This window comes from Seriola dumerili, unplaced genomic scaffold, assembly GCF_002260705.1.
Source record: "Seriola dumerili isolate Sdu_G_001 unplaced genomic scaffold, Sdu_1.0 BDQW01000025.1, whole genome shotgun sequence".
Classification (NCBI taxonomy): Eukaryota; Metazoa; Chordata; class Actinopteri; order Carangiformes; family Carangidae; genus Seriola; species Seriola dumerili.
Window position 1 is genome coordinate 10,549,627 of NW_019174280.1, and position 20,989 is coordinate 10,570,615.

General features: G+C 39.8%; 3 protein-coding genes across 5 annotated transcripts in view; 2 read left to right on the forward strand and 1 right to left on the reverse strand.

Moving 5' to 3' along the window:
- The first annotated feature begins 179 nt into the window (after window positions 1-179).
- On the forward strand, window positions 180-12,435 carry LOC111216410 (dihydroxyacetone phosphate acyltransferase-like). 2 transcript variants are annotated; one of them, XM_022737929.1, is made up of 16 exons: window positions 180-270; window positions 2,810-3,007; window positions 3,104-3,280; window positions 4,349-4,478; window positions 4,610-4,737; window positions 4,866-4,941; window positions 5,106-5,257; window positions 5,560-5,690; window positions 8,191-8,432; window positions 9,744-10,001; window positions 10,094-10,173; window positions 10,435-10,575; window positions 11,025-11,124; window positions 11,222-11,315; window positions 11,440-11,501; window positions 11,647-12,435. In XM_022737929.1, the coding sequence occupies exons 1-16, from the start codon at window positions 259-261 to the stop codon at window positions 11,697-11,699; spliced, it is 2,034 nt and encodes a 677-aa protein (XP_022593650.1). In that variant the 5' UTR covers window positions 180-258; the 3' UTR covers window positions 11,700-12,435. The 2 variants fall into 2 exon arrangements, with proteins under 2 accessions (XP_022593650.1, XP_022593651.1); XM_022737930.1 differs by lacking the exons at window positions 2,810-3,007; window positions 3,104-3,280.
- Window positions 12,436-14,984: 2,549 nt separating this feature from the next.
- Window positions 14,985-18,832, forward strand: fam228b (family with sequence similarity 228 member B). Of its 2 annotated transcripts, none has more exons than XM_022767917.1 (9): window positions 14,985-15,153; window positions 15,420-15,505; window positions 16,741-16,923; window positions 16,997-17,074; window positions 17,280-17,474; window positions 17,574-17,654; window positions 17,786-17,873; window positions 18,385-18,541; window positions 18,688-18,832. In XM_022767917.1, the coding sequence occupies exons 2-9, from the start codon at window positions 15,422-15,424 to the stop codon at window positions 18,812-18,814; spliced, it is 993 nt and encodes a 330-aa protein (XP_022623638.1). In that variant the 5' UTR covers window positions 14,985-15,153; window positions 15,420-15,421; the 3' UTR covers window positions 18,815-18,832. The 2 variants fall into 2 exon arrangements, with proteins under 2 accessions (XP_022623638.1, XP_022623646.1); XM_022767925.1 differs by having other exon boundaries at window positions 17,283-17,474.
- A 690-nt stretch (window positions 18,833-19,522) lies between these two features.
- The window catches only part of itsn2 (intersectin 2), a 40,411-nt gene continuing 38,944 nt past the window's right edge, over window positions 19,523-20,989 (reverse strand). Inside the window, exons 37-39 of the mRNA XM_022765457.1 lie at window positions 20,264-20,347; window positions 19,970-20,143; window positions 19,523-19,699 (exon numbers count right to left, since the gene is read on the reverse strand). Coding sequence (XP_022621178.1) covers window positions 19,548-19,699; window positions 19,970-20,143; window positions 20,264-20,347 — 410 coding nt within the window. The 3' untranslated portion in view covers window positions 19,523-19,547. The remainder of the gene's footprint in view (window positions 19,700-19,969; window positions 20,144-20,263; window positions 20,348-20,989) is intronic.

A 20,989-nucleotide genomic window follows, 5' to 3' on the forward strand; every position in this document is an offset into this window, starting at 1 on the left:
CTAAACTCAGCTGTTCTCAGTTCCACTTTGCTCCATATCCTACCACGCACATTAGTGTAGGGGTTATTAGAGGGCAAAGGGGCTGCACGTTACAATATGCGGGAGGAGTTTCCAAAATCCAGCGACACCATTGGCCTGGGCCCCAGGGTGCTGCACCGTAACGCAGGGTGCATCGAAGGACTCTTTCGAATACGGAAAGCGAAAGTCAATGAGGAAAACCGTCTGCACCTGCGAGGGCTTTGTTTGTTCCTGCACGGAATGACTCACGCGGTAAGAGACCTCTCAGTTTCCTTTGGAAATGTGTGTGTTTTCATCCACAACACTTATCTCGACACTTCAGTCCAGCTTCCACCCCCCCGAGCACGAGCTTCTCAGCTTTAAAAGTTAACGTTGACTATAAATTAAAAAGTGTACGGAGCTAAGGACGAGACTGACTGAGCCAAACACATCGGATCATGTCCTGTACGTTGTCGGTCTCCAAGCTGGGGTCTCATTGAGTAACAGATCTGTCCAGTAGAGCTGAGATGTATAAGCTGCTCTAACTAATGTTTGTAAGTAGATGTTGCTTAATAGCCACCAACTAGCATTAGGAGGTCAGAGTACAAAACAGAGATTGCTGATAATGAATCATTGTGTTGTTTTCGTTCTTAACTGGATAAAGACCGTCATGTTTTCATATTATAAAATATGTATAAAATGCAGTGTTTTAAGTTCAATTTCCTATTTAAAATTCTTATACTTACTTTCTACTCATTGAAAAGAATTCCACAATGATTAAACAAATATTTTTTAAATTCAAAAGTTTTAACTGCTGGACACAAGATGTCTCATACTTCACTGAGAAGTTCATCCTCCACAGTGTATCCTGGAGGCTTCAATTTTCCTACATCACACTTGTGTAAGTTGTGTATCGGACCACAGCTGGCTCCCACTTGTGGTGTCAAAAAGTCAGCTTTCTGTCTACAACCTCTGGCAAAAATGATGGAATCACCTATCTTGGAGGATGTTCATTAAATTGTTTAATTTTATTGGAAAAAAGCAAATCACAGACATGCCACAAAACTATCATTATTTAAAATGCCAACCTTCTGGCTTTAGCAACAATAAAAAAAGAAAGGAAGAAAATTGTTGTCAGTCACAATTGCTTTTTTAGATCAAGCAGAGGAAAAAAATATGGAATCACCCTGTAATTTGCAGTTCGAAAACAAACACCTGCATCAGATTAAATCTGCTAATTAGTCTGCAGTTAAAAAAGAGTGCTCACACCTTGGGGAGCTGTTGCACCAAGCGGATTGACATGAATCACGGCTCCAACATGAGATGTCAGCTGAAACAAAGGAGAGGATTATGAAACTTCTTCAAGAAGGTAAATCATCATGGAATATTGCAAAAGATGTTGGTTGTTTCCAGTCAGCTGTGTCCAAAATCTGGACCAAGTACAAACAAAATGGGAAGGTTGTAAAAGGGAAGCATACTGGTAGACCAAGGAAGACATCAAAGCGTCAAGATAGAAAACTTAAAGCAATATGCCTTGAAAACAGAAAAATGCACAACAAAACAAATGAGGATTAAATGGGCGGAAACTGGAGTCAATGTCTGTGACCGAACTGTAAGAACTCGCCTAAAGGAAATGGGATTTACATACAGAAAAGCCAAACGAAAGCCATCAAACACACCTAAACAGAAAAGAACAAGGTTACAGTGGGCTAAAGAAAAGCATTCATGGACTGTGGATGACTGGATGAAAGTCGTATTCCAGTGATGAATCGTGAATCTGCATTGGGCAAGGTGATGACGCTGGAACTTTTGTTTGTTGCCGTTCTAGTGAAATTTACGAAGACGACTGCCTGAAGAAAACATGCAAATTTCCACAGTCATTGATGATATGGAGCTGCATGTCGGGTAAAGGCACGAGGGAGATGGCAGTCATTACATCTTCAATAAATGCACACGTTTACATTGAAATTTTGGACACTTTTCTTATTCCATCATTTGAAAGGATATTTGGTGATGACATCATTTTTCAAGATGATAATGCATCTTGCCGTAGGGCAAAAGACGTGAAAACTTTCCTTCAAGAAAGATATATAATGGCATGACCTGGAAATAGCCCGGATCTCAATCCAATTGAAAATCTATGGTGGAAATTGAAGAAAATGGTCCATGACAAGGCTCCAACCTGCAAAGCTGATCTGGTAACAGCAATAAGAGACAGTTGGAGCCGGATTGATGAAGAATACTGTTTGTCAATAGTCAAGTCCATGCCTCAGAGAATTCAAGCTGTTATAGAAGCCAGAGGTGGTGCAACAAAGTACTAATGGTTTAGTGTTTTTCTCATGATTCCATAATATTTTCCTCAGAATTGAGTGATTCCATATTTATTTCCTCTGCTTGATCTTAAAAAAAAAAAAAAAAAAGCCAATGTGACTGACTATGACACTTGTCTGTCTTTCTTTTTTTTTTTTTAATGTTTCTTAAAGCCAGAAGGTTGGCATTTTGAATAATGATAGTTTTGTGGCATGTCTGTGATTAGTTTTTTGTTTTTTTTCTACATCCTTCAAGAGTGATGATTCCATAATTTTTGCCAGGGGTTGTATATGACTTTAGGTACTGGGTTACCTACAGCAGCTATTAACTTCCCATATTATTTTCTCTTTCTTTCTTTCTTTCTTTCTTTCTTTCTTTCTTTCTTCCTTCCTTCCCGAGACAATCTATAAATCGCCACGTTTCGATTCCATCCAGTTCTTTTCCTATGGAAGGTGTCAAACATCAGCCTTAACTTTAACATTAGCACGGCTACTTTCTCCAGTATAGGGATTCAGGCAGGGCAGGCCTGAAAAATGAGGACTTTGTGGACATATTGGAGGAGAGGCGGCGCAGCAGTGATCTTGGCCATGCCCTCAGGAGCTTTAACCCCCACCCCTACCAGGGAGCTCCACCCTGCTCCACGGCTGAACTCAACAAAGCCGTGCTGGAGTCCCAGTATCTACGCTATGTAACCAAAGAGGTGAGACTGTGTGATTGAAAACAAAATGTTACAATGAAATTTCACCGTGCAACTTAATCAGCATGGGGTCAGTCTTCTCCCTGCATCCTTCTTCAGATCGCCATGGAGACGGGGTCATCGGTGGAGGAGGTGCAAGAGGAGGCTTGTGGGATTATGGAGGAAATGTCTCAAAACCTGCAGCTGGGGTTTATCAGGCTGATGGGCTACACACTAACCAAGGTGCTCAAGAGGCTCTTCACCAGCGTCTTTGTCAACATGGAAGGCCTCAACACGGTCAGGACCCATTAAATAATCAGTACTGTGCACTGAAACACCAAACACATACAGCAAAGAGGACTGTCCACTGAAATGTACTGCTGCAAAGTAATTGTTGCTCTACTTGTGTAGGTTTCTGTGAATTAGAGTCCACCCAAAACATTAAACATTGTACTGTATGGTCTCTCTTATACCATATGGTGTCTGGCTGCTGTTAGCAGATACATTGTTGGAGTTTTATTTGCACTGGTTTTGAGATACATCTGCCTCTGACATATGTTTGAGATGTTCAAAGCACATTAATGTTTTTCTTTTCATTTGGCTGAACTGAACCCTTTTTAAGATCAATAAATTAACAGTGGACTGTTAACTAATAATAAATTATGCAGCTCTCAGACAAAGCTTAAATGTTGTTCCCTAATAATTTAATCCAAACCCTTACTTACATTTTCTAAATTACAATTGTATCAAACATGGCCCTCTGACCAACTCATTTTAAAGGCTGATTTTCCCTTCCTAGCTGCAACTTAAAATATGTTTTTATTTATAAAACAATGTGAAGAAGTAATTACCGTCTTGTCTTACCTCATATTAAAGGAATTTTGGGGAAAAATGCTGATTTGTGTGCTTGAGAAAAATGTTACAGCCTGCTTCGTTAGCTTAGCTTAGCACATAGACTAGACGGGAGGAAACGGCTAGCCTGGCCCTGTGTGAAGGTAAGAAAATCCACCTACCAGCAAACCTAAAGTTCACTGATTAAGACATTATATCTCATTTGTTTAATCGGTACAAAAAGTGGAAAAACAACAGACAGAGCCAGACAAGCTGTTTCCCTGTGTTTCCAGTCTTTGTGCTGTGCTAAACTAAGCTAAGCTAGTGGTATCAATCTTTTCCCAAAATGTCAAACTATTCCTTACGTACAGGTTTATGAGGACTGAGATTAAAGGTGGATTACTTTGCATACATTTTGATTCATATATTAAATTAGCTTTGGGTTTTTTTCTTACAACTATCCCAACATGCTGCTGCTGATACTAGTTCTCTTTTTTCTCCCTTAAACTTTCTTTAATTTTTCTGTTGTTGCAGCTCCAACAAGCTATTCAGGAGTCTCCTGTGATCCTGATGCCCAATCACAGGAGTTATGTGGACTTCTTAGTGATCTCCTACATCCTGTTCACCTACGACATCCCTTTACCTGTTATTGCTGCAGGAATTCGCAAGTATCTATTTGATTTAAAGCAGCAGAACATCATAGATGACATGGGGATATATCACAACATCTCAGACGCTCACTTCTCCCTCTCCCTCTGTTCATTTCTCTGTTTCTCCTCCTCCTCCCCTATAAAGCTCTTGCAGGGATGAAGATGGTAGGAGAGATCCTGCGTCGCTCTGGAGCTTTCTTTATCCGACGTGCCATCGGCTCTGACAAACTGTACTGGGCGGTGCTGTCAGAATATGTCAAAACCATCATCAGGGTAAAATATGATAATCTGCTCCATCAGATGTACCAAACTTGCTGTTCCTCTTTTTAGAAATTGCATCAGTATTCCACAGTAGTATGTTTGTTTCAGCTGCATCCAACTGTTTAATGTCTTTTCTGTAGAAAGGACATGCTCCCATGGAGTTTTATGTGGAAGGGTTGAGGAGTCGCACACTGAAGTCCCTGATGCCTAAATTAGGTGAGTGTACACATGTTAACGCAGTGTTAGTGCATCCCAGGGTAAGTCTTTGTTGCTTTAATCTCACAGCAAGATGAACATGATGGTCTTTTCCCTTTGTCTTCTGTCTCCAACCCCTCGATTAGAGTTTTTTTTTATTGGTTACTATCTGTATGCGTCTGCAGGTATGATGCACATGGTGCTGGAGCCCTACTTTAAAGGTGAGGTGTTTGACGTCACACTGGTGCCCGTCAGTATCAGCTACGACCGAGTGCTGGAGGAGTCGCTGCTTGCCCACGAGTTACTGGGTGTCCCCAAGCCCAAAGAAAGCACCACGGTACGTCCAGCTCACATTACTCACTTCAGCAATAATTAATAATCAGACACCTCACCACCGTCTAGGATTCACTGAGATGTAATGTTATGGTGAAGGTTAATTGGGTGCGGATGAACCTGACTGCCTCATTACTCCGGCCTGTTCTGAATCCCTACTAACATGTCATTTTCTTTCTTGTCCATGTATTATATTTGCAAACAATATGACTTTGACCTCATTACTGCTAGTGAGGAGGGTCATCTATAAATAAAGCTGATTATTCTTGCTTTTGATTCACATCCAGCCTCCATCTTTCTCTGCAGGGTCTGCTGAAGGCTAGCAAAGTGCTTCAGGAAGATTACGGCACCATGCATGTGAACTTTGGCCATCCCCTGTCAGTCAGACAGCTTTGCCAGGGCAAGATAAATCGCTGCCAATACAACCTCATACCCAGGTTCAAAAGTTCTTTACAAATCTGTACAGGATATTCAGTCTGTTTTTCTACATGTGCACCACACTCACCATACAGGGCTTAAACCAGGATTTTAGAAATGCTGAGGTCATGAGTTCAAATTTTCCCATTAGCTACCAACCAAACTCTGTATTGTTTTAAAAAGTCATACCCAAGTCTACCCCTTAATTCATGTGTTTAATTATATTTCCCATAAATGTTCCTTTATATCCCGGCATTAGTGCCAGTTCTAAATTCCTTTCATAATGATTTAATTTATTGGCTGGTTTCCCTGCTGCTCAGGAACTGCAGGGAGGAGGAGGAGCACCTCCCCATACATTGAGCCATGCCTCCATTACAGCAAATAAACATATTACTAAAGGAGGTAAAGGAATAACTGAACATGAGACAGAGCAGGAGAGAGAGAGGGAGAAGTCATTGGTAACGAGGCTTCGTACTAAATGCTATGATCAACTCATACACATATCAAACAGATGGAATTGGACATAAAGACCTGCCTCTAATAAAAGTCTGTTACGTTCTGGAGTTGAAAGTAAATAAAAGCTAAACTATTGTGCATCCCAGATGGAGGTTGTGCTCCGTGAGAGACTAAATTAGATATATGAAGTGTGTAAGGTACACTGCTGTTAGCTCCTTCTTTAGCTCACCTGGTAGGGCAAGTGCTTTGAACTTAATCTTTACCTGGTGGCACAACTTTGGGTCCGGCCCGTGGGCTTTTTACAGCCTCTCTATCTCTATCTCTATCTCTAGCTCTATCTCTAGCTCTATATATAGCTGTAATAAAGGTAAAGGCCTGAAAAAATAACTTTAAAGAAAGATAGTCTGTCTCTTCTAACTTTCTGACTGTTTAGAAGTCTATACACCTGAAATCTCAGTCTTTATCTTTCATTTATGTGTTTGGTGATTTAGTTTAATGACGTTGCAGTTATGACATCAGGACTGGACCATAGGTGGTCCAGACATGTACTAGGTTTTGACCTAGTCTTATTTATAACATACTACACTGACATTTTTATGACTTACTATACCATGATATTTATGACTTACTATAATATGACATTTTATGACAATTCTATGCCTTACTATACTTTGCCGTTTTTTGACATTTTATGCCTTACTATACTATGACGTTTTTTTATATTTTTATGCCTTACTATACTTTGCTGTTTTTTGACATTTTATGCCTTACTATACTATGATGTTTTTTTAATATTTTTATGCCTTACTATACTATGATGTTTTTTTTAATATTTTTATGCCTTACTATACTATGTTTTTTTAATATTTTTATGCCTTACTATACTATGTTTTTTTAATATTTTTATGCCTTACTATACTATGACGTTTTTTTATAATTTTATGCCTCACTATACTATGACGTTTTTTGACATTTTATGCCTCACTATACTATGACGTTTTTTAAATATTTTTATGCCTTACTATACTATGACGTTTTTTTATATTTTTATGCCTTACTATACTATGACGTTTTTTGACATTTTATGCCTCACTATACTATGACGTTTTTTTATATTTTATGCCTCACTATACTATGACGTTTTTTTATATTTTTATGCCTTACTATACTATGATGTTTTTTTAAATATTTTTATGCCTTACTATACTATGATGTTTTTTTAATATTTTTATGCCTTACTATACTATGATGTTTTTTGACATTTTATGCCTTACTATACTATGATGTTTTTTTTATATTTTTATGCCTTACTATACTATGACGTTTTTTTTAATATTTTTATGCCTTACTATACTATGACGTTTTTTTATATTTTTATGCCTTACTATACTATGACGTTTTTTGACATTTTATGCCTCACTATACTATGACGTTTTTTTATATTTTTATGCCTTACTATACTATGACGTTTTTTGACATTTTATGCCTCACTATACTATGACGTTTTTTTATATTTTTATGCCTTACTATACTATGACGTTTTTTTATATTTTTATGCCTCACTATACTATGACATCTTTTTTATATTTTTATGCCTTACTATACTATGTTTTTTTTAATATTTTTATGCCTTACTATACTATGATGTTATTTTAATATTTTTATGCCTTACTATACTATGATGTTTTTTTTAATATTTTTATGCCTTACTATACTATGACGTTTTTTTTAATATTTTTATGCCTTACTATACTATGGCGTTTTTTGACATTTTATGCCTTACTATACTATGACATCTTTTTCATATTTTTATGCCTTACTATACTATGATGTTTTTTTAAATATTTTTATGCCTTACTATACTATGACGTTTTTTTTATATTTTTATGCCTTACTATACTATGACGTTTTTTTTATATTTTTATGCCTTACTATACTGTCCTCAGTAGTTGCTACAGACATGTAATCATCTATTTTCCGGTCTGTCTGCAGCATAGTCTGGCTGTGTCCCTCCCTTCATCCTGCTCACCCCCTTCTCTTCTCTCCCTTTATTTCTGTTCACAGAGATCTTCCTCAGAGGCCCACAGCAGAGGCTCAGGCCTGTGTGAGCTGGCTGGCTCATCTGATGGTACGACTCCAAGAAGAGGGCTCTCTGATCAGCCCATGGTCTCTGATGGCCTGCCTGTTGCTCCAGGCTCCTATCACAGTATTAACAAAGGAGGGTCTTCTGTGGCAGCAGCTCACAGAGAAAACCCTCTGGCTCAGGAAGCTGGCGCTGGACTACGGGGCTCGTCTGAACTGGCATGGTGTGTGAGAAGATAAAATGTTTTGTTTTGTCTTTTTTCCAGCAATATCTTTTATTTTTTTGACACAACATGTAGCAATAACAAAAACAAGAAACATATTCACATCCAAGTCTAAATTAAATGGGGGGGGGGCATTATAAAGTATAGTTGTCAATTTCTAATAAGAACAAAACATAAACCCTAAAGAAATAAGTGAACACTTAAATTATAGAAAAATGAAGACAATATAAATGCATAAAAATTATATAAAATAATACATAAACATATATTGTTTATATTATGGACACACTACATATATCCACGTTGCATTAATGTTGACGTATAAAGAAAAAAAACAGTTTGAAAACAAAAGGTTATCCAGTTATTTAGATAAATCAGACACCAGAGTATAGTTCACCAGCTACAGTTATCACATTACATCACTGAAATCTGTATTCTCCATGAACTCTAAAAAAGGCTGTTTACCTATTAGTATGCAAGTTATTTTTTGCAAAGGTAAAGTTGTAGGTAAAGGTCTTATAAATAAATAACACTTTTGGCAAGTAGAAAAAACACAATATCGTCCTTACACTGGCTGTGTTTATCAGGGTACAATCCTAATATAAAAAGCATTGGGTCAAGTGTTCAATTTACACCCAATATGTTTTCCAGAGTTTGTTCAATCTCCATCCAGAACTTTTAAACTCTATTGTTCCCAAACACAGTGGGGAAAATGTTCCCTTCTCCTGCCCACATCTAAAACACAAGTCTGGGATAGCAGTGTTAAAAGCTGTCCAGCTTTAATGAATGGGTTTAATACATTTTATTTTATGTGCAAATACAGCTGCATCAAGCTTGAGCACATGATTAGGATAAGTGTTAAGCTCTCCTCACGGAGGGACTTCGATGCAGCCTTAACCTTCACATCTCTTGAATGACCAGTAGGGGGCATTTGCATATTGCATTTCAAGTGAACCAGACAGAGTTCATGCAGAGAAAAGTAACCGAGTGCTTTCCCTCCGGCGTCTCACCTCGGGACACTAAAGGCTCCTTCAGCTCTGAGGTAGATCAGACAGATTAGATGAATGTGAGTTGGCACAAGCGTTCAGATTCACTTAGGAGATGTTCAGTGGATTAATGCACTTTAAGTAACTTATCCTGAGACGACCCTACTGAACTGTCTCACTTTACAGGTGTCGGGTGTGTGTAGATTCACATATGCAGGCACATGAACACACACACACGTACACACAAACTATTCTGATGCCAGTCGGACCCTCTGAATACTATTATTACCTATTAAAGAAAGATAACAGAGATGATTTTCTGCAGGACAAGCCGCCGACTCCGACGTGATGTCATCCACCGTGGCCCTTCATCGTTCCGTAGTTCATCACAAAGCGGGACGTGTCTACCTGGTTCAGGAGGAAGAGACAGCGAGGAAGCATCCAATCAGCCCAGAGGAGGGTGTGATAAAGATAGCGGCAGCGGTGCTGATGCTGGCCTCCTATAGGAATCAGGCGCTGCACGTTTTTGTGCGTCCGGCCCTGCTCGCGACCGCCATTCACATCACAAAGAGCACACGGAGAGGTGAAGGTTAACGACGGCATATTTTTTTTCCAGATAACACAGTGTGAAATTCTGTGCCCTCGCTTCATTGTGATCTACTGTTGTGTTCACAGACGAGCTCTTCACCTTCTTCTGCTTCCTGCAGGAGCTCTTTTCCTACGAGTTCATCTTCATCCCTGACAAGTTGTCTCAGGTAAAACCCTCATCTGTCAAGTCAAGGCTCAGCTTCCTCCGAGCATCACAGGACCAGGAGGATTATCGTCCTCTTAAATCGTGTAGGAAATCTTAGTTCGTAGCTCTACCTCTGTCATATTTGGCCTGATGAAGCAATAGCATCCCAGGTTATCTACTTAACCAGTATACTTGGATGGATGATGGCTGCTTGAGTTGTTACTTCATTTTAAATCTATACATAATGTTACTGATTTTGTGTTAATGTCTGTCCATCAATCAGGACTTTGAGGAGGCGTGCTTCCTCCTGAAGAAATGTGGAGCAGTCCACCTGAGCCAGCAGGAAGTAACACTGTCAGACACAGGGCTGGAGGCGCTGTCCTTCCTGCAGGCACTACTACAACCCTTCATAGATTCCTATCAGGTGCTTTGACGTGTGCCTTCTATGACCATGATAACATGTCGTGCACATAAATGAAATTCAGGTTATTTAGCAGGGAGAGGGTGGAGAGAACAACATTTTATTTCAGCATTACTGAGCCCCAACTTTTTATTTTTAAATGGTTTTGATGTTTCAGCTGATTGCAGTATTTTTAGATTAGTCTATTCAAATGTGACAACTTTTAGGTCAACAAAAATTTAATGAGGCTTTGAAACAGAATTTAAACCTCCGTGGTGGAAAATTAAACCAGTTAGACTTTATTTCCCAATAATTTTCCAAAACATCACCTGGAAGTTAGTTTAGTTTATGGCACTTCTCTCTTTTTAAATGGCCTGCTACAACAGAATTAATAAAATATAAAACATATAATATATAAGAAAAGAAGGAAGTTTAGGTTCGTCTGCTTGATCAGGTTGTGTTTTTATGTCCAGGTGATGTTCAGGTACCTCTCTGAAGATGAGGTTCATGTGTTCACAGAGAAACAGGTCCTACCTGCTGTGAGAAACCTGGCTACAAAGCTCATCCTCTCAGGTAAAACAGAAAGTGTGACAACTCTGACCTCTAGAACTGTCTCCAGCTTCTCCAGCTCAGCAAACCACATCGCCGTGATTATCTCTCTGTTGTGCAGGTGAGCTTCACACCTATGAAGCCCTTTCATCTGACACACAGAAAAACGTTTTGTCGGCTCTGCGACGACTGGAGGCTGTGACAAAGTTCAAGGCGTGAGTAATGGGATTAGCCCCTGCAAATCTGTTTGGTTTTAAGCTCATTTTCTGTGGTGGTTGAGAAGCTGTTTGCATTTTCGATGCCAGAGTTATGCATGAGTATCTTGTTTCCTCATCACAGGTCTGAGCAGAGTGAATACAAAGTGAACAAAGCAGCTGTTAGAAGAATTGGAGACATACTTTGTAAGTTGTGATATTTTTGATGAAGATAGAACAGTTGTTTTGAGTCTTGCAAATGAATATTTTGGTGTAGTTTAATTTTTAAAATAGACTGTCGTTTACCATACCAAAAACATGAGGGATTTTTCTTTTTCCTCTCTCCCTGTAGTGGGGAAAATCCTTCCCCAGATGCTCCAGACTACACCTGATGCGAGGCTTTAGTCTCCAATGGAATAGATCCATCCTAAGTATCAGCCCTTAGTCCTGTTCACCCCTGTTTGACCCCGTCCTCCTCTCCCTTTTCACATCTTTGTCCTCATCCTCTTCCCTCGGAGCCGTTATGCAGAACTGCTGCACCTTAACTCTGAGCTCTCAGACAAAATACTTTATCCTGGATGCCGGACTTAACCTGGCTGCGTTCCACTCTTGAACATTCACTACCTCCCCCTCTCCATGTCCTTGCTCTCATCCCTTACAGATCTGACAGGGCTAAGATAAAGCTACAAACACCTGGCATGGTGACCCAAAGGTGACGGTGTAGCTGATTTTGTTTGACGTTATAATCAGAATTAGTTTTTGATGAAAACAGTTTTTAAATTAAAACAAAAAAGTGCCTTCCTGCCCTTCCAGGTGTGACAGAAGCATTGGTGATGCCTGTGGACTATGACTTCATTTTAATAACTTACATTGTGTTAATACATTTTTAACTTTCTGTTCCAGATTTATTGTTGATTGATACGACTGATAGTGTGAATGAGCAAAAAAGCACTGATAAATAAACTGTCTGCTGACTTAAGCCCAATTAGATAGTAAACACCGACACTGAATTATGACACTTGATTGTATGTGCATTAATGTAGCAATAAGGTATAAATATCACAACAATGTCAACCAATCAAACACGTGAGATTTTGTTTGAGAAATTTATTTTAACTTCTTTACATCTCAATAAATGTAAAACAAATGTAACAAAATGCACCATAGATTGTTTTATCTTTTTCACACTTAAATATCATTTCTTTTCTGATTCTGTTAGTACTATTCCCTCAGCAACACCAGAGGTCAAAGTTCAACCTCCTGTCCTCTCTGCAAACCAATCAACACTCTGCCTGCACCTGTAACCCCTCAGCAATTAGAAGAAGGCCTCTTATGTGCCAATTAACCAGGAAATTGTTTTACAAGGACAAAGATTATCTATACACAGGTGGCACGTCGACCTTGATGCGTAAAGCGCTGACAGGGTCTTGACAAAACACCGAGATGTATTCCAACACTTTAGAATTTAACTTTTTCTCGCTCTCTCTGGCTCTGTGCCGCTCTTTGTCCCATCTCTCCTTCTCGCCGTTCATTTGGGAGAACAGGTTGACTTGGATGGTGCGCAGCGTCGCCGCCAGGACGTAGAAGCCTCCCTGCAGCATGTGGCAGAAGGCGGCGCCCACACTGAGCGCTGCGCCCATCAGGTTAGGCACCGTCTCGCACACCACGCACATGCCCTCCAGGAAGTGCAGCGTGCCTTTCCTGGCCAGGGGTTGGCCTTGGTGGGGGTAGCCGTGAGGGGAGGGGGTCTGCTGGGCATGGTTGAAAAGGTATCTCGCACAGTCGGCGAAGTGGGTGGCGGCTCGGCGCAGCGGGAGCAGGGCCAGGTACAGGTGACAAGCTGCTTTGGTCAGAGCATGGAAGAGCAGCCGCAGCTCAAGCACGGCGTTGCCTGGAGATAAGAGGGTAACGGGGTCAGCTGGAGTCTAATTTAACACTGTGGCTAATGTCAGTTACCATTACAAACAGCGTCTGCCACTGGATTAAAGTCTGTACAGCAGCCATGTGGGCAGTGGGTGTCACCTGAGCACGCAAAGCGAGTGGTGTGGTGCGTTATTACGCACTACTGCTGCACAGGATCAATCATCAGTTAAATTGACCAATATCACAAATGATTTAATCTGCAATACAGACAAATTCTTACTTTCTATTGCAGTTTCGTTTTTGGCAAGAGTATGTCTTGGAACGATTAGCCATAAAACCCTTTCGAATTATTAGTCTCAAAAATGCCAAAGAAGAAAGTCTAAAGTGAGGAAAACCACTATTTTTGCGAAGCATTTATTAAATTACACCTTCTTAGTTTAAGATGTACTACACACAAAATGACTCCTAAATATTTTAGTGGATGACATCCACTGTTACACATGCGGCAGCGTGCGTAAAATCTGAATAATGTCATGACTTCCTGATTTAAGATGTCCCTGTGTGCTAAGCGTCCGTTTATGGCTTTTGGGCAACTGATAATTAATTCTTAGCAAATCTGAAAGAAAAGAATTTGGTTTATACCAAGAAAAGTGCTTTACATTGAATATGTTTCCGCCTTAAGGTAGTCCCGAAAAGCTTACAAATCTCCACTTGTCATTTTCCTCTTACCGTCTATGAAGCAGAATATCCACAGCAGGGCAATACACGCTGCCAACGAAGTCCACCAATCCATGTAGTCTCCCCCCTGTCCTGGACCCGGCAACGAAAGGAAAGAAAGCAGTGAAAATCCCAAGTTATGATCTGGCCAAGCCCTGCCCTGCCCTGCCTTTACGCAGCTAATACCCAAACATTAAGTACTCGCATTCTCCGCAGGTGTCGGAGTGTTGCCGTGGAACACCTTGAAAGTGCACATCAGGTGTCAACGGGCTTATTAAGACCAGCAGAGTACAACTCTTTAACCCAGTGCACCTTATAGTAGCAGCTTTACAGGCCCGAGCAAGCTCCTCAGAAATAGACTTTCTGAAACTCTCTGAACTCACAGGGCTTACTTTGAATCTTTTTTGTTTTACAATTTAAAATACCAAATGGTCACCTAAATAAGCTACAACTTTTCGTTATTCCACGGATTTCTTTCAATATGAGTTGGGTGTCAGACGGGATCCCTTGTGATGTCATTAACTACTCTTTCAAATAACACATGTACTGATTGTCTCAGTGTCTATAGAGGATGATATTTTCCAGTCTGTGGGTATATAGCCAACCACTCAGGCTGGATAAACTCAGTCCGTCTAAACACACGTGAGTGTTAGACAAGGTAGCAATCACCCTGCCTAAAATAGATAGGACTATTGCTATTGTAATGGAGAATAATTAAGAACAAAAAATATTTAAGTTATACGGCGGAAAATAAATAATTACAAGGTGAAAATTCTACGAGTTGTTAAATCTCTCGGTGCCGAATTTAAAATATATGTAATAATTTATGTTTTTGACCAAATATGTCATTAATTGTCGCTCCTGTCCCAAGAATTTCGGTCCATTAAGATTTTATTTGTTAAACTTTAAATTTGTTAAACCAAATGTATATAGATTGATATGCTTACATATGAAACGCCGCGTGCGTCCTGAGAACGTCTTTGCAGCGCGTGCTCGTCTCGGCTCGTTTGTGTGTGCCGGTGTCATGGCAACGGAAAACCTCCAGACGGTAGGACACCTGGAGGAGGCCTCTCCCCTCCTCTCTCTCGCTCTCTCTCTCCCTGCAGGTTACTACCTCTGTTGACAGCTGAGGCTGGTCTGAGGAGGGAACAAGCAGTCGCCACTCTTTAAAATGCTTCACCTTTTTAATGTGACGACCTTCAGACCGTAAACCAAGGATATTGTGTTTAATTTTGGCTGTTTGGCTTTTTTTTCCCCAAACGTCCTCAAGTCAACAAAGGTAAGAAACCATAACACTGCAGTGGCGACACAGGCTTAATTACTAAAGTAAAGGCACCGATTGGATTAGAGTTAATTTAATTTCATGCAATATTGCTCTCCCACAGTTTGTAGCCTTTAAGTGATACAAATGTAGCCTGTTTAGCCTGTGGCACCACGGGCTTTAGCTAATACACATATAGATTAAGATTTATTGGGGCCAATAGACCCATAACAAGCTAGTTATCATCACTGATAACTCAAAAGTATTTTTTTCTCATGATGCAGGGATGAGCCCTATCAAGAAGAAAGACACTGCCAGTGGCTTGATCACCTTCCACACACCATTTCCTGTCAGCCTGTTGAAACCAGAGGTAAGGAAAAACATGCAAGTGTCTCTTAATAAATGTATAAGTGCCACTAAAAACAAAAAAGATCTAAGTAATAGTCTTATAATGCAACTTTAAAACACCAACAACTTTTTATAATCTACATCAGGACTGCTATATACACACACACACACACACACACACACACACACACACACACACACACACACACACACACACACACACCACATAGCCAACACTTCTTGTCAGTTCACCACCCTGCCAAATTCATCATGAACTTCTAGCAATTGAAGAGCAATAGGGGTCGAGGTTTTCTGCTCAACAGTATAATATATAGAATTTTTTCTCTCTTGCATGCACACTGCTGTTGCCCTTTCACGGAGTGAAACTGTGAACTCTTGCCAACTAATAATTTATCACCAGTCTTTTAATGTCAGAGAGGCTGTGTACCCTTGCCAGCCTGGATAGTTTGGCAGCGGGTACAATGCCTGTCTGAATGCATGGCTGCCCTTCTTTCTGTCCTGTCAGTACAGTGACATGTCTGAATGTACGATGCTGGAATCTCGATGTCTTAGCAAGGGATGAATGAAAAAGGTTTCAAGTTATTGACAGACACACATAGTAGCTACTGTTATCAACATGGACAACAGAAAGAAAGTACATGGTGCTGGATCAGGTGAAATGCAAATGAACAATGCATCCAAATGCATGTACTGCACATTAAATCAAGATAGTACTACTAGTTCAGACAAATGCATCAAAAGGCACAGCAAGGAAAGAAGCTGCCACCTTCGTGCTGATATCAAACATAAGTCATGCCAAAAAAATCTCCATAGTGCTCTCACATACATGTTCTACCATATGTGTTTGCGTAACAGTGAGAAGCGGCTCATGTTTCCAGGTAGTGATACGATCTGTCACTGCCTGTTGTGCTGGCTTTTGTTACCTTCTGTACACCTACATGATTGTGTTTGGTCTGTCTGTGAGCTCGAGCTGGGATTTCCAGGAGTCAACAATCCACTTGTGGCTGTGCAGTTTGTTTTCACGCAGTCTTGCATTCACAGTGGGTAAAATTCAGTTATAAAACAAGTTGTAGTTAGAATAATATTTGCTATTATCTATGGTGTGATTTGAGATTAACTACAAATGATTTCTGAAAATGAAACTGTACACTGCAAACCAGAACAACAGCATGTTTTTAAATAGTTACAGATCATAGTTGATAAGCGTCCACAGAAGTGACTCTACTGGTGTTTCAGGAGTGCACGGCAGGTGTGAAGGATGCCACAGGGGCCAGAAAGTGGCCATCTCAGCCGAGTGTGATGCCGAGGAGCAGCAGTGGACGTGTAAGAGCAGGGAAAAGGGATGAAGCCTCGCCCTCTGGATCACAACCCGGTGCCGAACAGGACTGGCTCTCTCACACCTCCCTAAGACATCTGCAGGTAGTGCACTCATCCACGAACATGCATACACAGAGAGAAGGTTACTTTTCTTACTGCATGTGTTGCCATTTAGACAAAGATGGAGGCGGAAAATCAACAGGCAAGAGAGATAATCAAACCTTTACTGGACACAGAAAATGGTTTTGTGAAGGTAAGATGCTTCTGGTTTCTGTAGCTTTGCTGTTTTTGTGTTTAATGTGCTTACATTCTCTAACTTATGTTGCTTTCAGTAAAATGATGCAGCTTTTTCCATATCTTGCTCTTCATGGTGTTACAAAAGAAAAGACTTTGAGTCGCAGGGAAACACATTGACCTTTTTGTAACTCCCATGTTGGCTTAAATGCGTCGTCATTGAGGAGTTGGAGAGGTTTCTGAGCCAAAGAGATGTCACACAGCTGAGGAGGAGGGAGCTGCTGCACAAGCGCTGGACTGAGCGTGTATGGTTTCCCCTCCAGAGGAGAGTGGAGGAACATGTGTCCAGCTGTAGCACTTTGGAGGTCAAGAGGCGCCAGAGCTTGTATAGTCGCTATCTCCAACACTGCAACACCAAGGTAATGCTGAAGCTCAGACTTTTTTTTGTGCTACTACAAAAATAAGCAAAGCTAACTAAAGAGATTTATATTAATCTGACTACTGTCTTTCACCGTCAGGGTTTTGTGTTTCTAGAAACTTATGATCTAAAGGAGTACAATCCCTTTCTTCTCAACATCAAAAAGCCACAATACTTCAAGGTGATTTTTGTGACTTAAATATTTTACTCAATATTTAAAAAAAAAAAAAAAAAAAAAAAAACAGTTTTGGACATATTCACATATTTCAAATGTGCCCATTACTGACAATCTATTAACCACTCTATCGCCAGCTCAACACAGCTGACTTAAAGGACTCATTACACCTTCAGTTACATCAAAGACGGGAGGAAAAGAGAACAGCTCGTTCTTGTGAAGCAGGTATCTGGGTATTTTGCTTTTTTTAACCAAAAGGAAATTTAAGACTTAATGTGAATGCTTTGAGTTTGAGCTGAGATAACTGTAGTGGCATTTTCTCTTAAATTTGGGGAAATTAAAGCAAAGCTATGTTACTTCCAAAAATCTTCCTATTCCAAAAGTATTCAAGTTGTATTCATGAGCATTTAAAGGCACCTTGAGCAATTCAAAACACTCAGGGGTTTGCCTTACTTGGTCTGGTATGACCAATAACTTATGGTGGCTAAAGTTAGCTAGTGTTAGCAAACTTATATTGCGCTATAGAGAACATTAGTGAGTCATCTCCACTTGTGCTACTGTTACATTACTTTAGCATTTTAGCTAAATGCTAAACAGTAGTTTTGCATGGATAATCATCCCATTAATCAGTCAACCCAAATCATTGTAAATCCTAATTAGTTTTAAATCTTTAGACAGATTTGTGATGGTTTTTTATGACTCTTCAAATTATAAATTGGTTTCTGTTCTATCTTAGGATGTAAATACACAGGGAGACAAGCAAAGAAGCTACCTCACAGTGATCGTCCTCTCAGTGAGTCCGTGACACCTCAGGCCAGCACACCTCAACAGGCCTCATCCTCATCCGGAAAAACTCCAGTGGTGGATGAGGCTGAAAGAAGGAAGTTCAGCAGGTACATATATACGGCATTAAAAGAATTAGTTTTATTTATTAACCATGTTTTCTATAACACTGTAAGATATGCAACGACACCACAACATCAGTTAAGAATTACAGTAATAAGTTGTGTGTGAGAAGTAACGTAAGTGTCTCATCCAGGCTTGATTCGATACCATACCACATAAGTGCAACTGCCACACCAGATGGAAGGTGCCATCAGACCAGCTGCTGTTTCTCCACAAGTGGAAGTTTACAGCAACTTCAGTCCTTTCCTACGTTCAAATAAAATCTTTGTTTAACACACATCTTCACCTCAATTCGCTTTTAACTACCTCAGTTTTCCCAGGTACCCTACTTGAAAGTGTCAGGACTCTGGTAAACAAACAATGTGTTGAGAAAGTAGTAAAATCATTACGCCACAACAAAGAAAAATGTTTACTGTATGTACCTTTTTATTCACGCCATTTTCAAGATTTAATGGCATACTTGGTTACACCAAAGGATGTCAAGTAACCGTTGACATTACATTGTACAGTGGTGTGCAACAAAGGGCAGGGTGAATGTATAATAGGGTATGTGAACACATGTAGGACAGGCTGTATTCCCTCACTAAGAGTGAAATAGTATCTTATACAAATTTGTATATATGATATAAAAATATTGCATTTCGTAACCATTTAGGAAAACTTCCTGGTTACATTTTAAGGCATGGCAATTAAAGTATTGGCAATTCTGTTCACATTTTTGCTGATTTGATTGTAGCAAGAATTCCCTTTTCCACAATAAATTACTACTTCTGAGGATATTTCACCAGTTTCTCGCTCTACTTCCCTTTCTTTTTGAGGTCACGTCTCGATGGCTCAGGGCAGAACGAGTAGCAGAATGGGTTTTTCATTGCATCTCTTGCACTGCTACAAACAGGAACTTTTAGGCTCTTAAAATGTTTCTGCTTATGAAAAATGTCTCATTACTATAGAATGAAGTCTGTGCCTGAGGGAGTGTTTGGGTGTGTGTTGTCCTCATTTGCTGGGTTCATAAAGCTGTAGGTCTAGTTTCACCCAAACCTCTCCAGTTGGGACTTCATGTAGTAGTAGGCGTCGGTTTGCAGCACCTTTGCTTTCCATCTCTTTCTTGATGGTTGCCACAGGAACTTCGGTCCGACCCAGGAAATCTGGAGAGGCAGAAAACAGTCATTTAGTAAAACTGCAGAACTTAGTGTTTTTAAGACAATGTTTACAAACAGCTTCATGGGCTTTCAATATCTGAAACACACAGTCACGTCAGAACAGAAAGAGAGACACAACAAAACAAAAGCAATCATCAGAACCTTGCATCCAGTCAAGGATTATGTCTGTTCCATTGATTCTGTACTGACGGGACAAACTGCACAAAAAGCTTTATAATCCATTATGTCTGAGTAAGCATCTCTTTATCCACTGACCATCTGGTGAGAACTGGTCTTTCTCGAACACAGTGATACACAGGACGTCCTGGTAGAGGTCTTTGATAAAGAACTGGCAGTTGAAGTTCCACTTGGGGTTCAGAGTGTCGCTGATGGGCCGGGAGGTGTAGCACTGAGCCCCCATGGTCAGCTCACAGTACGGGTTACTTTTACCTGGAGAGAAATAATGAGGGTTTTCAAATGAACTAGTCATTACTTTTATAATACACACTGTATTAGTATTTCTTTAAGAAATGGAACGCTGGACAGTCTTATCCCATCACAGAGCCTCACCATTGGGCTTACAGGCCTTGAGCTCCTGAGCTTCAGTGACAGTCACCAGCAAGCGACCGATACCACTGGTTTTCAGGGAACGAGCTAAAACAAACACAGAGCCATTAGACATAAGCCTGAAACACACAAGAGGCTTTGACTGTTGAAACAACTGATGTAGTGAATAATGTGTGGACAATATACACACAGGTGGTAAAAATGAGTAAGGGACTGTATAAAAATTATTAGGGGAAGAGGATTATAGATAAGTTTTTTGTGTTTATTTACTCACCCCATATTTATATATTTATTTACATTCTGGATTGATTTTGAAAACAAAATCACATTCACATTAACTTGTATCACATACAACAGAAAATGTTTTTAAAAAAGTGAAATGTATCATAAAATTGTCTAATTACATTCAAGTTTAGCCTTTTTCTTAGTATCTCTTTATTCTAAAATTTGGAATATTCATTTTGTTGTATTAGCCATAATTTTGAAAATTGCTTATTCTACTAACATGCACTGTGCACTGATGCCATAGTGAAAATTATTTCATGAATATATTGTGTATTTACATTAGAATACACTTATCGAATTCTTTATATTCTGTCTCTTTTATTTATAAAATGGTTAAATTAGTTCTTAGTTTAATCAACTCACAACTATATTAGGAGAATATATTGCAATTTTTTATTTTTTTTAAATTGAAATACAAGATGCAACCCCCCCCCCCCCCCCCCC

What these genes read in the sequence shown, in the direction of transcription:
- LOC111216410 (XM_022737929.1), top strand. An exon ending in CAATACAACCTCATACCCAG is followed by an intron (nt 5,691 to 8,190) that starts GTTCAAAAGTTC and finishes TTCTGTTCACAG; the next exon opens with AGATCTTCCTCAGAGGCCCA. An exon ending in TCCCTGACAAGTTGTCTCAG is followed by an intron (nt 10,174 to 10,434) that starts GTAAAACCCTCA and finishes TCCATCAATCAG; the next exon opens with GACTTTGAGGAGGCGTGCTT.
- fam228b (XM_022767917.1), top strand. Translation starts at nt 15,422, where the DNA reads ATGAGCCCTATCAAGAAGAAAGACACTGCCAGTGGCTTGATCACCTTC. An exon ending in CCTCCCTAAGACATCTGCAG is followed by an intron (nt 16,924 to 16,996) that starts GTAGTGCACTCA and finishes GTTGCCATTTAG; the next exon opens with ACAAAGATGGAGGCGGAAAA. An exon ending in TCCAACACTGCAACACCAAG is followed by an intron (nt 17,475 to 17,573) that starts GTAATGCTGAAG and finishes TTTCACCGTCAG; the next exon opens with GGTTTTGTGTTTCTAGAAAC.